The sequence below is a fragment of the Lagenorhynchus albirostris genome, chromosome X (genome assembly GCF_949774975.1).
Source record: "Lagenorhynchus albirostris chromosome X, mLagAlb1.1, whole genome shotgun sequence".
NCBI lineage: Eukaryota > Metazoa > Chordata > Mammalia > Artiodactyla > Delphinidae > Lagenorhynchus > Lagenorhynchus albirostris.
This window is the reverse complement of record NC_083116.1, coordinates 32,196,048-32,218,045: the sequence shown is the minus strand read 5'-3', so window position 1 is coordinate 32,218,045 and position 21,998 is coordinate 32,196,048. Positions and strand designations below refer to the sequence as shown.

The window sequence follows — 21,998 nt, the reverse complement described above, 5'->3', positions numbered from 1 at the left end:
TTATCAGGGATTTTCATGTTTTGCTTCATTTTACACATCCATTTTTGTTTGTCAAGTGGTATAACACTTCCACTAAGGCACTGAAATTCCACTTACTGTTTTCCAATGACATATTCTGTCATTTTTTTTTTTTTTTTTTTTTGCGGTACGCGGGCCCCTCACTGCTGTGGCCTCTCCCACCGCGGAGCACAGGCTCCGGACGTGCAGGCCCAGCGGCCATGGCTCACGGGCCCAGCCGCTCCGTGGCACGTGGGATCCTCCCGGACCGGGGCACGAACCCGCGCCCCCCGCATTGGCAGGCGGACCCTCAACCACTGCGCCACCAGGGAAGCCCATATTCTGTCATTTTACAAGTGCATTTTAAAATATAATGAACAATTCTGCTCAGTTTTTTCTCCTTTATCTTCTATTATTATAATTTTTTTTTGTATCCTTAGCACAAGTAAGTAATTCTTGCTTGGTTAAAGTTATCAAATGTAGAACTCTTACTAAAGAACACATAAAGTACAGAAAATTAATATACTTTGATAATTGATCCCTTGGAGATTAATTCTTCTACTCCATAACTTTCCATTCTAATATATATATATATATATATATATATATAGGTTGACCAGTTAGGTTTAATAATATCCTTAAGACCTGGAGTTGGCTTATGCACCACTCAGGCTAGCTTCACCAAAAGACAAACCAGAAATGCTAAACTTCTGCCTTAATTTTTAAGGCATTTCTACCTTAAAAAAATAAAATAAGTCACCAATGTAGAAGCCCAATGTGGTCTGAACAAAAGACAGGTAACTAGGCAAGCATCTGGAATAAAATATGGTAGCATATTCGGAATATTATTTATTTATGGGGACTTACAATGACTTTTTTCAATTTTGAAAAACCAGTATGATTCTTTAAAATTCTAAAGAGGATTTATTATTGTAAACAAGGTGTGAATTTGTATTTTTAACGCCCCCAAGATACCTGATAACAATTTCAGCTTTTGCTCCTTTTTCCTGATTTGGTAATTATATCCACAGTCAGATGTTTTCCTTGGCTAGAGTAATATGTAAATAGTAAAGCTTAACAAAAGAAAAACTTCTTCGTAACCTCCGCTAAGTAGCTTACAAGAAATGAGTGGCAAAACCTGTATATCTTTGCATTAGCTGGGCTGTCTACCTGATGAAAGCTTTTCTAAACACAGAAAATAGCTTCAGAGGAAATGAGGTGCTTAGTTTTGGAGTGCTTGCCATTTAAACTCCAATTATAGAGTGATAACTGATATATCTCATTACCACTACATCATTCAAAGTAATTCTTGAAGTAAATTCAAATCTGATTATAATCAACAAATCAGATCTTTGGATCTTTCAAAATAAATGATTGCTTTTTAAAATATCACCATTTATGATTCATATCAGGACTTTTGCAAAGAAAAATTGGAGTGAATACTTACAGAAACAGATGCAGCAAAGAAATGATACAATGAACATGAGTCCAAGTGTAAGTATCAGCACTTTCAAATTTATAGCAGAGAAACTGTGTGATTTTACAGATTTTCATTTGAATAGGCTTTCTTCCTGTGTCTTTGTTGGCATCTACTTATATTGATGATTAATATATTTTAAAACCTGTTTACCAACATCAAATGTAGGAAGAAGCCACATATGTCATACATGTCTTCATGAGTCAAGTGTTTCCAGCCTTTTGGATAGTTGCTTGCACAAAAAAGTTTCCTGCTCCTCTTCCATTACCCCCCATTCTACCCTATATTATTTAGCTTCTAAGTGGGCACTAGACAAAAGTGAGAAAGAATGATACAAATAAAACTTATTTGTAGCACGTACTTAATATTTTAAACAATCTTTTACAACCGTTGAATCCTCAGGACATTGTCTTTATTTTACTATTTATTTACTGAAGATCTATGAACAGCAATTACAAGAAATGAAGTAAATAGTATATTGAGCAAGCCAATTAAGTCCATTTTGCTGGAAACTTTCATCTTTAATACAGAACATGTGTGTTTGACATAAGTGTTTAGATGAAATTGAGTAGATGTAGCTCCTACCTGAAACACCTAATATTTATCCCTACACATGACACTCTGGTATTTCTTCCAGTACTTCTACCTGCAGGAAAAGACAGGCTAGCTTAAATAGTAATGTGATATACTGTAAAGCGGTCTAGTCTGGGTCTCAGAGAGTTGGCTTCCCTGCCTGGCTAATCCCCTTAGTAGCTGTGTGTATGACCATGAGCAAGTGACCTCCCCTGCTGTAAATCTTAGTTTTGTTCCCCTGTGAATGAGATTAGAATGAAAGATATCTATGAGATGGTTAAAGAAATCTAAGTATTATGATCTAGTAGCTAATGACAGGGGCTTTGGATTCACACTTGGATAGAATCATGTTTCTACCACTTAATTTCATATTTAATCAATTCTAAGACATGCTTTTTTTTCAGTTTTCAATATCTCTGAAATCAGGAAATGTCTTGCATTTAATGGTATAGTTAAATTGAAAACTTAAAATCTTTTTAGTGGTACATAAAATAACAGTACATGTTACAATCATGGTATCTTAGATTTGATGAAACATGGTGGCTGAGGAACCTTGGTCAAGTTCCTTTGAGCCTATTTTCTCAGCTACAAAATGGGAACAATATTGGCCTCTTAGGTTGTTGTGATGATTAATTGAAATATATGTAAACATTTTAGGCTAGAAACAGGATTGTGGTAAGCATTCTATACATTGGAATTCCTATTATTTTATCATTACTATGATGATGATTATATAAACTTATTATAATCATTCCTTCAGTGTTCATTGTGGCAATATTAACATGATAACCATAAAAGTTCTTACATTCTAATTAATTTTATGTGATTCAATTTATATATATATAAATATATATACACACATGTATATATACACACATACATATATATGTATGTATACACACTCATTCATTATTGAAGGGATTTTCAATGTGAAGTGAGAAATCCCCACTGGAATATAGGGGCAAATACGAATATTCTTTAAATAGGAACAAAACCTCTAACAGGCTTCCAGATACAGTTAAAACCTCACAGGTGTTTCTATTTGTCCATTCATTTCTTGAATCTGACTTCAGTTCCTACCTTTCCATTAAATTTTACTATCAAAAATTTATTACTTTCGGGGCACCTTCGGAGCTGCGGAGGAGAGCGCAGCAACAGGGGTGCAGAGGGCAAAGCGGGGAGATTCCCGCACAGAGGATCGGTGCCAACTGGCACTCAGCAGCCCAGGAGGCGTGTCTGCTCACCCGCCGGGGCGGGCGGGGCTGCGAGCTGAGGCTCGGGCTTTGGTCGGAGCGCAGGGAGAGGACTGGGGTTGGCATCGTGAACACAGCCTGAAGGGGTTAGTGCACCACGGCTAGCCGGGAGGGAGTCCGGGAAAAGGTCTGGAGCTGCCGAAGAGGCAAGAGACTTTTTCTTCCCTCTTTGATTCCTGGGGCGCGAGGAGAGGGGATTAAGCGCGCTGCTTAAAGGAGCTCCAGAGACGGGCGCGAGCCGCGGCTAAAAGCGCAGACCCCAGAGACGGGCATGAGACGCTAAGGCTGCTGCCGCCACTGCCAAGAAGCCTGTGGGCGAGCACAGGTCACTATCCACACCTCCCTTCCGGGGAGCCTGTGCAGCCCGCCACTGCCGGGTTCCCGGGATTCAGGGACAACTTCCCCGGGAGAACGCACGGCGCGCCTCAGGCTGGTGCAACGGCGCGCCTCAGGCTGGTGCAACGTCACGCCGGCCTCTGCCTCCGCAGACTCGACCCGCACTCCGTGCTCCTCCCTCCCCCACGGCCTGAGTGAGCCAGAGCCTCCGAATCAGCGGCTCGTTTAACCCCGTCCTGTCTGAGCGAAAAACAGACGCCCTCTGGCGACCTACACGCAGAGGCAGGGCCAAATCCAAAGCTGAGCCCCTGGGAGCTGTGAGAACAAAGAAGAGAAAGGGAAATGCAGATTAAAGCTCCACAATCAACTTGATGTACCCTGCATCTGTGGAATACATGAATAGACAACGAACCATCCCAAATTAAGGTGCTGGACTTTGAGAGGAAGATTTATGATTTTTTCCCCTTTTCCTCTTTTTGTGAGTGTGTATGTGTATGCTTCTGTGTGAGATTTTGTCTGTATAGCTTTGCTTCCACCATTTGTCCTAAGGTTCTATCCGTCCGTTTTTTGTGTTTTTTTCTTTTTTTTGATATTTTTGTTTTCTTACTAATTATTTTTTAATTTAATAACTTTATTATATTTTACTCTATTTCATTTTACTTTATCTTCCTTCTTTCTTTCTTTTTTCCTTCCTTCCCTCCTTCCTTCCTTCCTTCCTTTCTCCCACCATCCCTCCCTCCCTCCCTCCCTCCTTCCTTTCTTTCTTTCTTTCCTTCTTTCCTTCTTTTCTTCTTTCTTTCTTCCTTCCTTCCTTTCTTTCCTTCTTTCTTTCTTTCTTTCTTTCCTTCTTCCTACTTCTACTAATTCTTTCTCTCTACTTTTTCTCCCTTTTATTATGAGCTGTGTGGAAGAAAGGCTCTTGGTGCTCCAGCCAGGAGTCAGGGCTCTGCCTCTGAAGTGGGAGAGCCAACTTCAGGACACTGGTCCACAGGAGACCTCCCAGCTCCACATAATATCAAACGGCAAAAATCTCCCACAGATCTCCATCTCAACACCAGCACCCAGCTTCACTCAATGACCAGCAAGCTACAGCGCTGGACACCCTATGCCAAACAACTAGCAAAACAGGAACACAACCCCACCCATTAGCAGAGAGGCTGTCTAAAATCATAATAAGTCCACAGACACCCCAAAACACACCACCAGACGTGGACCTACCCACCAGAGAGACAAGATCCAGCCTCATCCACCAGAACACAGGCACTAGTCCCCTCTACCAGGAAGCCTACACAACCCACTGAACCAACCTTAGCCACTGGGGACAGACACCAAAAACAACGGGAACTACGAACCTGCAGCCTGCAAAAAGGAGACCCCAAACACAGTAAGATAAGCAAAATGAGAAGACAGAAAAACACACCGCAGATGAAGGAGCAAGATAAAAACCCACCAGACCTAACAAATGAAGAGGAAATAGGCAGTCTACCTGAAAAAGAATTCAGAATAATGATAGTAAAGATGATCCAAAATCTTGGAAATAGAATAGACCAAATGCAAGAAACATTTAACAGGGACCTAGAAGAACTAAAGAGGAAACAAGCAATGATGAACAACACAATAAATGAAATTAAAAATACTCTAGAAGGGATCAATAGCAGAATAACTGAGGCAGAAGAATGGATAAGTGACCTGGAAGATAAAATAGTGGAAATAACTACTGCAGAGCAGAATAAAGCAAAAAAAAAAAAAAAAAAGAAAAGAACTGAGGACAGCCTCAGAGACCTCTGGGACAACATTAAATGCACCAACATTCGAATTATAGGGGTCCCAGAAGAAGAAGAGAAAAAGAAAGGGACTGAGAAAATATTTGAAGAGATTATAGTTGAAAACATCCCTAATATGGGAAAGGAAATAGTTAATCAAGTCCAGGAAGCACAGAGAGTCCCATACAGGATAAATCCAAGGAGAAATACACCAAGACATATTAATCAAACTGTCAAAAATGAAATACAGAGAAAGCATATTAAAAGCAGCAAGGGAAAAACAACAAATAACACAGAAGGGAATCCCCATAAGGTTAACAGCTGATCTTTCAGCAGAAACTCTGCAAGCCAGAAGGGAGTGACAGGACATATTTAAAGTAATGAAGGAGAAAAACCTGCAACCAAGATTACTCTACCCAGCAAGGATCTCATTCAGATTTGATGGAGAAATTAAAACCTTTGCAGACAAGCAAAAGTTGAGAGAGTTCAGCACGACCAAACCAGCTTTACAACAAATGCTAAAGGAACTTCTCTAGGCAAGAAACACAAGAGAAGGAAAACACCTACAATAATGAACCCAAAACAATTTAGAAAATGGGAATAGGAACATACATATCGATAATTACCTTCAATGTAAATGGACTAAATGCTCCCACCAAAAGACACAGATTGGCTGAATGGATACAAAAACAAGACCCATATATATGCTGTCTACAAGAGACCAACTTCAGACCTAGAGACACATACAGACTGAAAATAAGGGGGTGGAAAAAGATATTTCATGCAAATGGAAACCAAAAGAAAGCTGGAGTAGCAATTCTCATATCAGACAAAATAGACTTTAAAATAAAGACTATTAGAAGAGACAAAGAAGAACACTACATAATGATCAAGGGACCAATCCAAGAAGAAGATATAACAATTGTAAATATTTATGCACCCAACATAGGAGCACCTCAACACATAAGGCAAATACTAACAGCCATAAAAGGGGAAATCGACAGTAACACATTCATAGTAGGGGATTTTAACACCCCACTTTCACCAATGGACAAATCATCCAAAATGAAAATAAATAAGGAAACACATGCTTTAAATGATACATTAAACAAGATGGACTTAATTGATTTTATAGGACACTCCATCCAAAAACAACAGAATACACATTTTTCTCAAGTGCTCATGGAACATTCTCCAGGATAGATAATATCCTGGGTCACAAATCAAGTCTTGGTAAATTTAGGAAAATTGAAAATGTGTCAAGTATCTTTTCTGAGCACAATGCTATGACACTACATATCAATTACAGGAAAAGATCTGTAAAAAATACAAACACATGGAGGCTAAACAATGCACTACTTAATAACGAAGTGATCGCTGAAGAAATCAAAGAGGAAATAAAAAAATACCTAGAGACAAATGACAATGGAGACACAACGACCCAAAATCAATGGGATGCAGCAAAAGCAGTTCTAAGAGGGATGTTTATAGCAATACAAGCCCACCTTAAGAAACAGGAAACATCTCGAATAAACAACCTAACCTTGCACCTAAAGCAATTAGAGAAAGAAGAACAAAAAACCCCCAAAGTTAGCAGAAGGAAAGAAATCATAAAAATCAGATCAGAAATAAATGAAAAAGAAATGAAGGAAGCGATAGCAAAGATCAATAAAACTAAAAGCTGGTTCTTTGAGAAGATAAACAAAATTGATAAACCATTAGCCAGACTCATCAAGAAAAAAAGGGAGAAGACTCAACTCAATAGAATTAGAAATGAAAAAGGAGAAGTAACAACTGACACTGCAGAAATACAAAAGATCATGAGAGATTACTACAAGCACCTCTATGCCAATAAAATGGACAACCTGGAAGAAATGGACAAATTCTTAGAAATGCACAACCTGCTAATACTGAATCAGGAAGAAATAGAAAATATGAACAGACCAATCACAAGCACTGAAATTGAAACTGTGATTAAAAATCTTCCAACAAAGAAAAGCCCAGGACCAGATGGCTTCACAGGCGAATTCTATCAAACATTTAGAGAAGAGCTAACACCTATCCTTCTCAAACTCTTCCAAAATATAGCAGAGGGAGGAACACTCCCAAACTCATTCTACTAGGCCACCATCACCCTGAGATCAAAACCAGGCAAGCATGTCACAAAGAAAGAAAACTACAGGCCAATATCACTGATGAACATAGATGCAAAAATCCTCAACAAAATACTAGCAAACAGAATCCAACAGCACATTAAACAGATCATACGCCATGATCAAGTGGGGTTTATTCCAGGAATGCAAGGATTCTTCAGTATACGCAAATCAGTCAACGTGATACACCATATTAACAAACTGAAGAAGAAAAAACATATGAGCATCTCAATAGATGCAGAGAAAGCTTTTGACAAAATTCAATACCCATTTATGATAAAAACCCTGCAGAAAGTAGGCATAGAGGGAATTTTCCTCAACATAATAAAGGCCATATATGACAAAGCCACAGTCAACATCATCCTCAATTGTGAAAAACTGAAAGCATTTCCACTAAGATCAGGAACAAGACAAGGTTGCTCACTCTCACCGCTCTTATTCAACATAGTTTTGGGAGTTTTAGCCACAGCAATCAGAGAAGAAAAGGAAATAAAAGGAATCCAAATCAGAAAAGAAGAAGTAAAGCTGTCACTGTTTGCAGATGACACGATACTATACATAGAGAATCCTAAAGGTGCTACCAGAAAACTCCTAGAGCTATTTAATGAATTTGGTAAAGTAGCAGGATACAAAATTAATGCACAGAAATCTTTGGCATTCCTATACACTAATGATGAAAAATCTGAAAGTGAAATCAAGAAAACACTCCCATTTACCATTGCAACAAAAAGAATAAAATATCTAGGAATAAACCTACCTAAGGAGATAAAAGATGTGTATGCAGAAAATTATAAGACACTGATGAAAGAAATTAAAGATGATATAAATAGATGGAGAGATATACCATGTTCTTGGATTGGAAGAATCAACATTGTGAAAATGACTCTACTACCCAAAGCAATCTATAGATTCAATGCAATCCCTATCAAACTACCACTGGCATTTTTCACAGAACTAGAACAAAAAATTTCACAATTTGTATGGAAACACAAAAGACCCCGAATAGCCAAAGCAATCTTGAGAACGAAAGAAGGAACTGGAGGAATCAGGCTCCCTGACTTCAGACTATACTACAAAGCTACAGTCATCAAGACGGTATGGTACTGGCACAAAAACAGAAAGATAGATCAATGGAACAGGATAGAAAGCCCAGAGATAAACCCATGCACATATGGACACCTTATCTTTGATAAAGGTGGCAGTAATGTACAATGGAGAAAGGACAACCTCTTCAATAAGTGGTGCTGGGAAAACTGGACAGGTACATGTCAAAGTATGAGATTAGATCACTCCCTAACACCATACACAAAAATAAGCTCAAAATGGATTAAAGACCTAAATGTAAGGCCAGAAACTATCAAACTCTTAGAGGAAAACATAGGCAGAACACTCTATGACATAAATCAAAGCAAGATCCTTTCTGATCCACCTCCTAGAGTAATGGGAATAAAAACAAAAATAAACAAATGGGACCTAATGAAACTTCAAAGCTTTTGCACAGCAAAGGAAACCATAAACAAGACCAGAAGACAACCCTCAGAATGGGAGAAAATATTTGCAAATGAAGCAACCGACAAAGGATTAATCTCCAAAATTTACAAGCAGCTCATGCAGCTCAATAACAAGAAAACAAACAACCCAATCCAAAAATGGGCAGAAGACCTAAATAGACATTTCTCCAAAGAAGATATACAGACTGCCATCAAACACATGAAAGAATGCTCAACATCACTAATCATTAGAGAAATGCAAATCAAAACTCAATGAGATATCATCTCACACCAGTCAGAATGGCCATCATCAAAAAATCTAGAAACAATAAATGCTGGAGAGGGTGTGGAGAAAAGGGAACCCTCTTACACTGTTGGTGGGAATGTAAATTGATACAGCCACTGTGGAGAACAGTATGGAGGTTCCTTAAAAAGCTACAAATAGAACTACCATATGACCCAGCAATCCCACTACTGGGCATATACCCTGAGAAAACCATAATTCAAAAAGAGACATGTACCAAAATGTTCATTGCAGCTCTATTTACAATAGCCTGGAGATGGAAACAACCCAAGTGCCCGTCATCGGATGAATGGATAAAGAAGATGTGGCACATATATACAATGGAATATTACTCAGCCATAAAAAGAAACGAAATTGAGCTATTTGTAATGAGGTGGATAGACCTAGAGTCTGTCATAGAGAGTGAAGTAAGTCAGAAAGAGAGAGACAAATACCGTATGCTAACACATATATATGGAATTTAAGAAAAAAAAAATGTCATGAAAAACCTAGGGGTAAAGCAGGAATAAAGACGCAGACCTCTTAGAGAACGGACTTGAGGTTATGGGGAGGGGGAAGGGTGAGCTGTGACAGGGCGAGAGAGAGTCATGGGCATATACACACTAACAAACGCAGTAAGGTAGATAGCTAGTGGGAAGCAGCCGCATGGCACAGGGATATTGGCTCAGTGCTTTGTGACAGCCTGGAGGGGTGGGATGGGGAGGGTGGGAGGGAGGGAGACGCAACAGGGAAGACATATGGGAACATATGTTTATGTATGACTGATTCACTTTGTTATAAAGCAGAAACTAACACACCATTGTAAAGCAATTATACCCCAATAAAGATGTAAAAAAAAAAAAAAGAAAAAGAAAACACTCCCATTTACAATTGCAACAAAAAGAATAAAATATCTAGGAATAAACCTACCTAAGGAGACAAAAGATGTGTATGCAGAAAATTATAAGACACTGATGAAAGAAATTAAAGATGATACAAATAGATGGAGAGATATACCATGTTCTTGGATTGGAAGAATCAACATTGTGAAAATGACTCTACTACCCAAAGCAATCTACAGATTCAATGCAATCCCTATCAAACTACCAATGGCATTTTTCACAGAACTAAAACAAAAACTTTCACAATTTGTATGGAAACACAAAAGACCCCTAATAGCCGAAGAAATCTTGAGAACGAAAAACGGAGCTGGAGGAATCAGGCTCCCTGACTTCAGACTATACTACAAAGCTACAGTCATCAAGACAGTATGGTACTGGCACAAAAACAGAAATATAGATCAATGGAACAGGATAGAAAGCCCAGAGATAAACCCACGCACATATGGTCACCTTATCTTTGATAAAGGTGGCAGGAATGTACAGTGGAGAAAGGACAGCCTCTTCAATAAGTGGTGCTGGGAAAACTGGACAGGTACATGTAAAAGTATGAGATTAGATCACTCCCTAACACCATACACAAAAATAAACTCAAAATGGATTAAAGACCTAAATGTAAGGCCAGAAACTATCAAACTCTTAGAGGAAAACGTAGGCAGAACACTCTATGTCATAAATCACAGCAAGATCCTTTTTCACCCACCTCCTAGAGAAATGGAAATAAAAACAAAAATAAACAAATGGGACCTAATGAAACTTCAAAGCTTTTGCACAGCAAAGGAAACCATAAACAAGACCAGAAGACAACCCTCAGAATGGGAGAAAATATTTGCAAATGAAGCAACTGACAAAGGATTAATCTCCAAAATTTACAAGCAGCTCATGCAGCTCAATAACAAGAAAACAAACAACCCAATCCAAAAATGGGCAGAAGACCTAAATAGACATTTCTCAAAAGAAGATATATAGACTACCAACAAACACATGAAAGAATGCTCAACATCATTAATCATTAGAGAAATGCAAATCAAAACTACAATGAGATATCATCTCACAGCAGTCAGAATGGCCATCATCAAAAAATCTACAAACAATAAATGCTGGAGAGGGTGTAGAGAAAAAGGAACACTCTTGCACTGCTGGTGGGAATGTGAATTGGTACAGCCACTATGGAGAACTGTATGGAGGTTCCTCAAAAAACTACAAATAGAACTACCATATGACCCAGCAATCCCACTACTGGGCATATACCCTGTGAAAACCATAATTCAAAAAGAGTCATGTACCAAAACGTTCATTGCAGCTCTATTTACAATAGCCCGGAGATGGAAACAACCTAAGTGCCCATCTTCGGATGAATGTCTAAAGAAGATGTGGCACATATATACAATGGAATATTACTCAGCCATAAAAAGAAACGAAATTGAGCTATATCTAATGAGGTGGATAGACCTAGAGTCTGTCATACAGAGTGAAGTAAGTCAGAATGAGAAAGGCAAATACCGTATGCTAACACATATATATGGAATTTAAGAAAAAATAATGTCATGAAGAACCTAGGGGTAAGACAGGAATAAAGACACAGACCTACTAGAGAATGGACTTGAGGATATGGAGAGGGGGAATGGTGAGCTGTGACAAAGCGAGAGAGCGGCATGGACATATATACACTACCAAATGTAAGGTAGATAGCTAGTGGGAAGCAGCCACATAGCACAGGGAGATCAGCTCGGTGCTTTGTGACCGCCTGGAGGGGTGGGATAGGGAGGGTGGGAGGGAGGGAGACGCAAGAGGGAAGAGATATGGGAACATATGTATATGTATAACTGATTCACTTTGTTATAAAGCAGAAACTAACATACCATTGTAAAGCAATTATACCCCAATAAAGATGTTAAAAAAAATTTATTACTTTCTTGTCAAATTCAATGGCCTTTTCTCAGCCCCCTTCTTCCTCTAGTTCTTTGTAGTATTTCATTTCTTCATTCAGCATTTATTGAGCTCTTATTATTTGCCAGGTATATGCTATATACTTGAGAAAGAATCTTTATAAGAAAGTAAGAAAGAAAGGAAGGAAGGGGGAGAGAGAGAGAGAGAGCAAGAGAGAGAGAGAGAGAGAGCAGCATAGTATAAATACTTAGAGGTATGCCCAAGGTACTATGGCAGCATGGGGGAGAGAATCCCAAACCAGCTAGGGAAGTCAAGGAACATTGTAGAGGAGGTAGTGTTTGAGTTGAGTCCTAGAGGCTGAGTAGGAGTAAGCAAAGCAGCAAAGGTGGAAAAGGCATTCCAGTCAGAGGAAACATCATATGTAAAGGTATAGGAGTGAAAGAAAGCATGGCATATTTTGTAAACTGCAATTAGTTTAATTTGGCCAGACTGCAGTGGTTTTTAAACTTTGTACTTCAGGGTTCTAGGGGTTGTGAAGAGGTGCCTCAGGAGCCAAAGAAGGCAGTTTTGCTTTTCAGTATTTTACATATTGGGATACCAAGTAAGATTTTGTTGGAACTAGGGATTCTTTCGCTTTAAAAATTAGTTTGAAACTCATTGAGCTCAAGTGTAGAGTGTGTGGGCAGAACTGTTGAGGGGTGAGAGTGGAGAGGTAGAGTCAGGAACCAGATCATGGAGCATGGGCCATGCTAGAGTAGGGATTCTATACAGAGCGCAATGCAGAACTACTGAGGGACTTTAAGGAAGGAAATGGCATTGACCAACTTATTTTAGAAATAATCACATTAGCTAATATCTCTCCCAGTAGTTTCCAATTCTAATTCCTACCCTTTTTTTCTGTATTTCCATGGCTCCTATTCTCACTTCTCCAACTTTGGCCTCTCTACCACCTAGTTTAAGCTCTTGGATAATCTGCCATGATTACTACTGGTTTCCATATACATTATACATCCATTCTAGTGGCATTCTTATCTTTCTTAAGTTCTTGGCAAGGACCCTGTTAACTAGTGTTGCCAGTAGAGTATGGGGTAAGCGTATGTGAGGCTCTGTTTAAGTCATGGAGTCATTGTCATTAGACACACATGCGTCTTGAATTCAAGGCTGCCTTCAGTAGCATGTTTACAAGTAAACATATCTGCTTCCAACATAAACATGAACTTTCTAACAAGAAAATAACAAGAAAATATTTGCTCTGTAAACATTAACTTTTAAGAATACCTCCATGTGTTATTCTGCTTTTATAATCTACTGGCTCTACAGATTTCTTGGCTGCTGTATTATTTGTAAGGCTCTTAATACCAAATCCACGTCCAAACTGTAACTGTGGTTAGGACTTCATATAAAAACAGCTGGACCACCAAATACCAGATATATATAACTGGATGCACTGAAACCAGTTTAGTTATGGAGTGAACTGGGCCAATTAACATTTGAATGGAATGTTTTGATTATGCTTTGGTTTTTCTCATTGACCACACGTAGGTGTAAACTATGTTGTCACAAAGTAATTACAGGCATAAGGGATTTAAGTTAATTATTGAAAAAAAAATCCTAACTTTCACTTGAGAAGTCTGTTGGGGTAGAAGTGAGACTTTCTAAAATTAAGTTGTTAGGATAATACAGTTCTCCATCTCACTTAGCTATCTTGAGTACACTCAAGGTCACAAGTCTATTATGTAAAGATTATAAGGACACCTTGTGGAGTTTATCTACAGTCATTATGTTTCTCCTTGATGCAGACAAGTAGTGTGTGTATCCAGGCTATATCTAGATCTTGAGAGTTTTCTTCTGGGTCACTACTAGATGTCATTTGATCTTTCTGAATCTCTGTTTCCTTATTTGTTATGTAAGGGGGTTGGACTGCTTGATCTCTAAGGGTCCACTGTCTTTGACATTCTTGCATCTGTGAATAGGGGAGAAAAATCTGAAATTGAATGTTAGATTGAGGATCAAGCAAAAAGACTACTGTCACTGAAATGTTAGTCAATTTAAAGTATAGAAAATAAGCACCTATGCTGAGTAAAGAAAGCTTTGGCATGATCGGTTTCAACCTTTCCCATTTAGATATCACTGGAAAATGAGTACATCACCTTTGAAAGTTTTCGAAGACTTGAAAGGTAATTGCAGACAGACATCTGTACTACTAACTTTAATTCGTTTTAGGAGAAAAATGAAACAAAAATGAATAAATATAACTTCTAGTAGGGGCCTCTAGAATCTGATTCTGAACAATCCATAACATTTCTGTAAACAATCCTAATGTAGAACCAGAAAATTCTGGCTTGATTTTGCCTTTACGTTTGAGATTCCCCTGCATCATTTTCCTATGGTGAGTATAAATGTCTTGATGTTGTGCCCTTTCTACTTAAGGCATGCAAGAATTGTCACCTGGAAGAATTTGGTGCCATTCCTCATTTTCAATCTTAAGATTAAAATCCTTCTGCTCTTTAATAATAATATATATTAAGTAAATTTCAATATTCCAAATGATCTTACCTTTAATCATGGAGAACTTTGGCCAGTGATTGATTATTAGGAGCATTTCTGTATCCTTTCAGAACTACAACAGGGAAGGGAAGAATGCTATTACATTCCCTTTAAAATGGGTCCAACCAAAGGCATCTGTGGAAGGGTTGAAAGAGCTGTGGACATAGAAGCAGATTAATAATAATAGCTAGCATTTACTGAGTGCCTGTTATGTGCTAGGCACTGTGCTAAGCACTTTTACATTTGTGATTTAATTTAATCCCCAACAATCCTGTGAAGCAGGTATGAACATTTCCATATTACAGATGAATAAAATAAGCTCAATAGAGTGTACTGATTTTCTTGAAGTCATACAACTAATAATATAATTCAAATTTTGAATAATACGTTCAAATTTGGCTTGTGTGGCTACAAAACCTGTGGGCTTTCTATTCTACGATACTGTCTCTCTACAAGTACAAGATGAGGTTAAATTCTTTAAAAGCCTAGAGTATTAGTTTTTTTACTACTGCTTAAATAAATTACCACAAACAGCAGATTAAAGCAGCACCCATTTATTATCTCACAGTTCTATAGTTCAGATATCCAGGTATGCTTGGCTGGTTTTCTACCTAAGGTCTTACGGATGTGAAAACAAAGTTGTGGCCCTGGCTTGCTCTCTTATGTGGAGGCTCTGGGAAAGAATCTGCTTCCAAGCTTATTCTAGTTGTTGGGGAAATTCATTTCCTTGAGGTTGTGGGAATGAGGTTTCTATCTCCTTGCTGCTGTCAGCCAGCAGCCCCTCTGCTTCTAGAGGCAGCCTGAATTCCCTTTCACGTGGGGCCTCCTCCATCTTCAAACCACCAACAGCATGTCATGTTTGGTTCACTCTTTGAATTATTCCGACTTCCTCTTTTGCCCCCTCTTCTGTTTTTGTTATGTGATTAGATTAGGCCAACCCAGATAACCTAGCATAATCTACCTAAAGTCAATTTATTAGTAATTTTACAAATTATAAGATCTCTTTTGCCAGATAAGGTATTATATTCATGCATGTGCTATCATATTCACAGTCCTGAGAGAACTCTTTGGGGGCCATTTTTAGAATTCTGCCTACCACATCCAGAATGTTACACTTACCTGGTTTTAAAATTAAGAATGCAATCTATTTTGTTCAATAAGTCAAAAAACATGCACACATTCTATGATATGCTATCCAAAAAGTAAAGAAAAGGAAAGAGAAATTATAATTAAAAGTTAATTAGGAAACCAATGTTTATTTAATCACTCAGAGCACTCTCTTTTTTCCAAATCAAACACTATTTTTGGTCCAGTTGGGTCCTAGTAGGAGCAGTATTTATAATCAGAAAAAAAAGCAACAGTGAAAACATACTTGACTTATTTAAGGCCACTGATCACAGCAACTTAGCTGGCACTATTGAGATAACCACATAGCATTTGGGCTTTTGTTCTCTACCTCTGATAGAATGTGACTACATGCCGTGGTTTGAATGTTTGTGTCCCTCCAAAATTCATATGTGATGGTGTTAGAAGGTAGGGCCTTTGGGAGGTGAATAGGTCATAAGAGTGGAGTCAATGGGATGAGTGCTTTTATAAAAGAGACCCCCACAGAGCTCCCTTGCCCACTCCACCCTGTGAGGAGACAGCTAGAAGCTGGCAGTCTGCGATCTGGAAGAGGGCATTCATCAGAACCTGACCATGCTGGCACCCTGATCTTGGACTTCCCAGCCTCCAGAACCGTGAGGAATAAATTTCTGTTGTTTATAACCCACCACCACCACCAGTCTATGTATTTTGTGATATCAGCCCCAAAAAACTGAGACATTACATGTGGTAAACATTTCCCCTTGAACTATTTAGCCATCCATTAAAAACCAAAACCAAAAACTTCTGTACTGTTTATTTACATGAACAGCTGTTATAATAATACAAAGCAGAAACCACACCCACTAGCAGCCATTCAAAGTATACAATTCAGTGGCTTTTAGTATATTAACAGAATTGTAGCACCATCACCATAATCTAATTTTAGAACATTTTCATTATCCCCAAAAGATACTCTTTGTACCCATTAATAGTTACTCCCCCTTCACTCCCTTCCCTTTCTGCCCCCCTGCCCAAGGTAACTACTAATCCATTTTCTCTGTATATGGAGGCAATGGCTACTTTTGTTCCAAAATGCCTATAGGCATGACCGTACTTAAATAATAGCAAAACTGCTTTGGCATTTAAACAGCAGAAAACCTCATCTAGTGGTTTTGAAGTGACAATATGAAAAAGGCTAGATTAATGCCTACATGTGATCCTCTTGAATGCTATAGTCCAGATTCAGTACTTGTAATCTTAATACTATTAAAAGGAACCTTGAAGTTTCTTGGATATACTTTCTTAATTTTATAGCTGGTGAAAATGACACCTAGAGACGTTAAATTGAATGGCTTAACATTACTCAGCTAATTAATGGCTGTCAAATATATTTTAATTGAAACATTATGCTTAATTGACAGACTCATGAGACATGAGATTAAAGCTTCATTCCTAAAGACTAACTATGCTACAACCAAGAGTCCTCATTACTGGACCAAAGAAATACACCTGAAATATAACTTCAACAAAATCTGTCATCAGGTAAATATAATAGAGTTGCACGATAATGTTGTTCATGAGATGGTAAAGAATTCATGTCTCTTTTAGGTATATCCAAGGGTATCTTTTATGTATAGGAAAAAATGTGTTTAACCAGAGCCTATTTGGAGCCCCCAATACACAAGAAATTTCTTCCCTGTATTCCATCTTCGTAAAAGACACAGAGGTCAATGAAATAAGCCAACCTCAATTACTTATTTTTTAAATGAACTTCAAGTTACACATGGATTTAGCTCAATGTACTATATGTTTACGTCTGTGGTGGCCTTCAGGCTCAACATGGTTCTCGCTTGCCAAGAAGACAACCATGTTTATCAGACTACGTACTAAAGCAAAATAATATACTAATGTATTTTTAGTGATTTTCACAGTGGGGGTTGAAACCAAAAGAGTTATCTGCCAGCCTTCAGTTAGCAACAGGTTAAATTAACCAGAGCATCCTATTCCATACACATTCAGATTAATTGTGTTTTGCATAAAAGTATATGACCTATAAATGTAAAATAGGCAGTATAGAGTAATGGATATAGCCCACTTGGGCCTCAGAGCAGTATCAATCTGGTTTCTGACTTAGGTTTTGGGGTGGTATTGAAAAGGATATTTCTTGAAGATGGAGAAAGAAACTTAGGCTCAGTGGCAGTCTATAAAAGGATGAAACTAGAAGTTAAGTCTTGGGAGATCTTTGAGATATTTTATCTGGTTATAGACTAAATAACACCAATTGGAAATCACTTGGGCATAGGGGTACCTTCACAAGGCAGATTACCAAATTCCCGGGCATAGTTGAGGCATTTAATCTCCACTCCATAGAAGTAAACCTGACCCTCATTCCTCTGTGGAAGCTTACCCACTTATTCTGTGGGGTAATAGTATGCTTTCTTCCATACCTCTTCAATTAAAGCTCTTTGATGCCACTGTTTAGCCTGTAAGGACCAAGAGGTGGCCTCAGTGATATACCATAGATCAAACTACTTCCTGCTTCCGGGATCACAGAAAAGAGCTCTGTGCAGTTTCTTCAAATTCACTCTTCCTTCTGTCACTCACAGTCTTCTCCAACCATCACCTGTCTACTTTTAGTAACCATGTTTCATGAGTATTTTGTAACATTGTTAACGTCCTGAGGTCATACAGCTTTTCTCTCCTTCACAGACTAGGCTTTCACTCGATGAGAGATTCTCTTTGCTGAAAAGGAACAAAACACCAGGAACAGTTGTCAGTTTTGAAGACCAAAGTATTGTTTCCTTTTAAAGATTTGCTGTTAACAGATATTGTAGTGAATTTTATGCAAGAGCATACATATTTTTTCAATATTTAACTTTTTATTGCTTTTGTTGATGTATTTTTCCTTAGGTAAGCTTTGATGTGAGTAATCTGTCAAAACTAAGTGTCTACATAAAAGAAAAAATGTTTAGCTTTGTTTGCATAAAAGAACAGACAGGTGAGCAAGAAGGAAGGTGATTTACAGTGAGAGATTTTAGGAAAACAGCTATTTTTTCAGAATTACATGTCTTTTTAACATTAGAGAATTTCTTGCTTTGGTTTGATTTATTCTTTGAGCTCTAGAACCCACATATGACACCTAAGTAGACTATTTTGACAGTAGAGCAAGGTAATTGATATCTTTTATAACTAAATATTCTGTGCCTCAAAAGTCAGTCAGTAAGATTAAATTCTACTCTTTTTAAATTTTAAAATGATAATGATTTAAAATAATCATTTAAAAATGATTTTTAAAATGATAAATTTATACCTGAGCTTATACATTTTTCTAGGAATTTATGCTTTTACATTCGACAAACATTTGTAAGAATTTTAAACTGTCCTACTGTCATTTTTTGTGAACACATTAAAGTTAATAAAGTTTAAATTAAAATGTGACCTTTTTCCTGTTCACTGATGCTTGGGTGCAAAGTAATAATGATCTTGGTACAGATTATCAAAGTGTAATTTGAACCCCATCTGTGTCCAGTTAAGCCTATTGCTATAGTACACTGAAAAATTGGTTTATAATTATTTGGTATTTATAATTATGTTGGTGGGTTTTAGCTTAATTTCATAAAGTCTGTCTTCGTATTTAATAGTTGTTTGTGCAAGGAAAATGAAATACAGTATAGAAATATAGAAGAAGTTGGGTTCTAATCTGGCTCATTTATAGCATTGCTTTCTGAACCAAATTAGCAGATGGTAAAGATTCTCTTACTAATGACATTATGTTGGGAAACAAAACAATCATCAGTTTGATTTAAAGTGGGTATACTTTGCTGTAGTTTTGCTGCAAATTCCTAATTTTGAATATAGAGAATGACAATGTACAACCTTTGTAATGTAATTTGTATTAAGTGATTTGGAGAAAGAATGTTTCTTCTGATCACAAAACCAATACATGTTCATTGAAGAAATTTTAGAAAACACAAAATACCCAAAATACATGTAACAGCTGTAATATCTACCTCCATGTTTCTTTTCTTGACACTAAGATTTCTTCCACAGTAAAGCTTTCCACAGTGTCGGTCCAGTTCCCAATTGCTAGACATTTAGGCTGTTTCTAGTTTGAATTTTTATAAATTAAACTTGTGATGAGCATCCATGTACCTATATCTTTGCAATACATCCCAATTCGTTCCATATGATCATTTTCTAGAAGTGGAATTGCTAAACAAAATAGTACTTATTTAGAATGTTATACATATTGATAAATTGCTGTACAGAATATGTACAGAATAGGAAAAGTCTTGTCTTCTCATACCCTTATCAACAGAGAATATGGGCTAGATATATACTGTTTTCAGTGTCTTGCTTAATGATGAATAATAATGGGTAAAGAGAAACAGCATAAGCCAATGAACCTAGCAATGTTTTCTAAGAACCAAATGGTCTCTTTTCTATATTACACAGCAGCTGTATAACTCACAACTCTCTCCCTCTCTACCTTGAGTAACATTGAAGTACAGGAGCATAAACAACCAGTTTGATCAATGCTAAGAGAATAACACTCTAGCTATTTGTCAGTGCATGAACAAAGAAAGAGGCTGACTGAATTTTCCATTTTTGCCCCATTTGGCACCAACCATAGTATTAACTTGCAAAAAGGAGGAACTTGCAAATTTTCATGCCTCACCCCAGACCTATTAAATCAGAAACTCTGGGTGTGGGCCCCAGCAATCTGTGATGCATGCTAAAGTTTCAGGTTGTACAGTATACCACTCCTTAGTGGTAACTAAAGTTCCTACTGAAGAACAGGTGAAATTATAGAGCCTACCTCCATCTCCCTCTCTCCCTCTGTTTCAGTCTTTCTGCTTTTTACTTTCTACATATGTCAAACACCCTCTCTCTCTCCCCTCTACATGTCCACTCTAATACTCTATCCAGCATATAATAGTAGATGTTGGAGGACCCTCTGCTGGGCTGCATCTACAGCGCTCTATTAATGCAGCCACCTTCATCTGATCTCAGGTTTCTGAGAGATGGAGCCTGGGATGTACCAACTGATTACAGTCTATTGGTTGAGGAAGGGGGAATTATGGTAGAACTAGAAGTGGCAGAGCTGCATTTGAACCCAGATCTCTCAAGTTGCAGGGCCCATACTCTTAACCTCCTTATCGTTCAGGTCTTTGCTTCAATATTATTGTCTCTTTTGGGATGTTCTTTTGCTCCTTTGCTGACTGTGGATTCTGCCCATTCTTCAAACTGCAGCTCTGTTACGTTAAATGGGCTTAAATGAGGGAAAACACTACAAAGCTGTCTATACATGATTTCACCTCTTTGTGATTTGATCCCTGGCTATGCTCTTATCTTCCTTCCTTTCAGTTTTCTTCTCCCACACACCGTTCCAGCCACACTGGCTTCCTTGTTATGCCTCTAACAGTGTAGGTATGCTCCCCCTCAGAGCATTTGCACTTGCCTTTCCATCAGCCTAGAACACTTTTCCGCCTAGAAGACTCTTCCCCCTAGACATTTGCATGGCTTCCTCCCTCTGGTCATTCAGGTTTCAGTTCAAAAGTCACTTCTTCCACCATCTCAGAGGGACCTTCCATGACTACCCTATCTAAAATAACATTGCAATCACTCTGTCCCCTTATCATATTTGCTTTTTCTTCACACAATTTATCGTTATCTAACACTTAATTATATCGTCATTTGTTTATTGTCACCCTTACCTTTAAATGTAAGCACAAGGGACAGGGCAAGGACTTTCTTTTTTCCCCTCACTCCAGTGCCTAACAGAGTACTTGGTATATAGAAGGTGCTAATAAATATTTGTTGAATGAAAGTCAGCGTCATGGAAAAAAATGCATTTTGAATGAAAATCAGAATAGTGTAAAAAATGCATTAAACAAAGTTGGCAAAAATGCGTTATCATGTGTTAGAATTTGGGAACTACAGGAAATTGGTGTTTTCCTACATCCACTTTTCCAGATTTTACAAATTTTCTAAAATAATCACATTTTACCTATATCATAAAAAATACATTCGTGGGTAAAATAATAAGTCATAAAAATGTTTAAGTTGTTTTCGGTTTGTATATCTGGTACCTGTAGTTGTGTGTGTTTTTTTGGTTGTAAATCTGGCAGAAAAATTTCCTTGCTCCAGCTGAGTGTTGCCCTCTCAACCAGCAGATGGCAGCATTCAACTTGTAGTCAAAAAATAGCCTTTCACTAACTTGCAAACCCCAGAGAAAAAGAGAGACAGAG

General features: G+C 37.9%; 1 protein-coding gene across 1 annotated transcript in view; it reads left to right on the top strand.

The window, feature by feature from the left end:
• LUZP4 (leucine zipper protein 4) overlaps positions 1 to 21,998 on the top strand; it is a 48,175-nt gene that overhangs the window by 16,271 nt on the left and 9,906 nt on the right. The window contains 2 exon segments of the mRNA XM_060137283.1: positions 6,391 to 6,402; positions 14,239 to 14,291. Coding sequence (XP_059993266.1) covers positions 6,391 to 6,402; positions 14,239 to 14,291 — 65 coding nt within the window.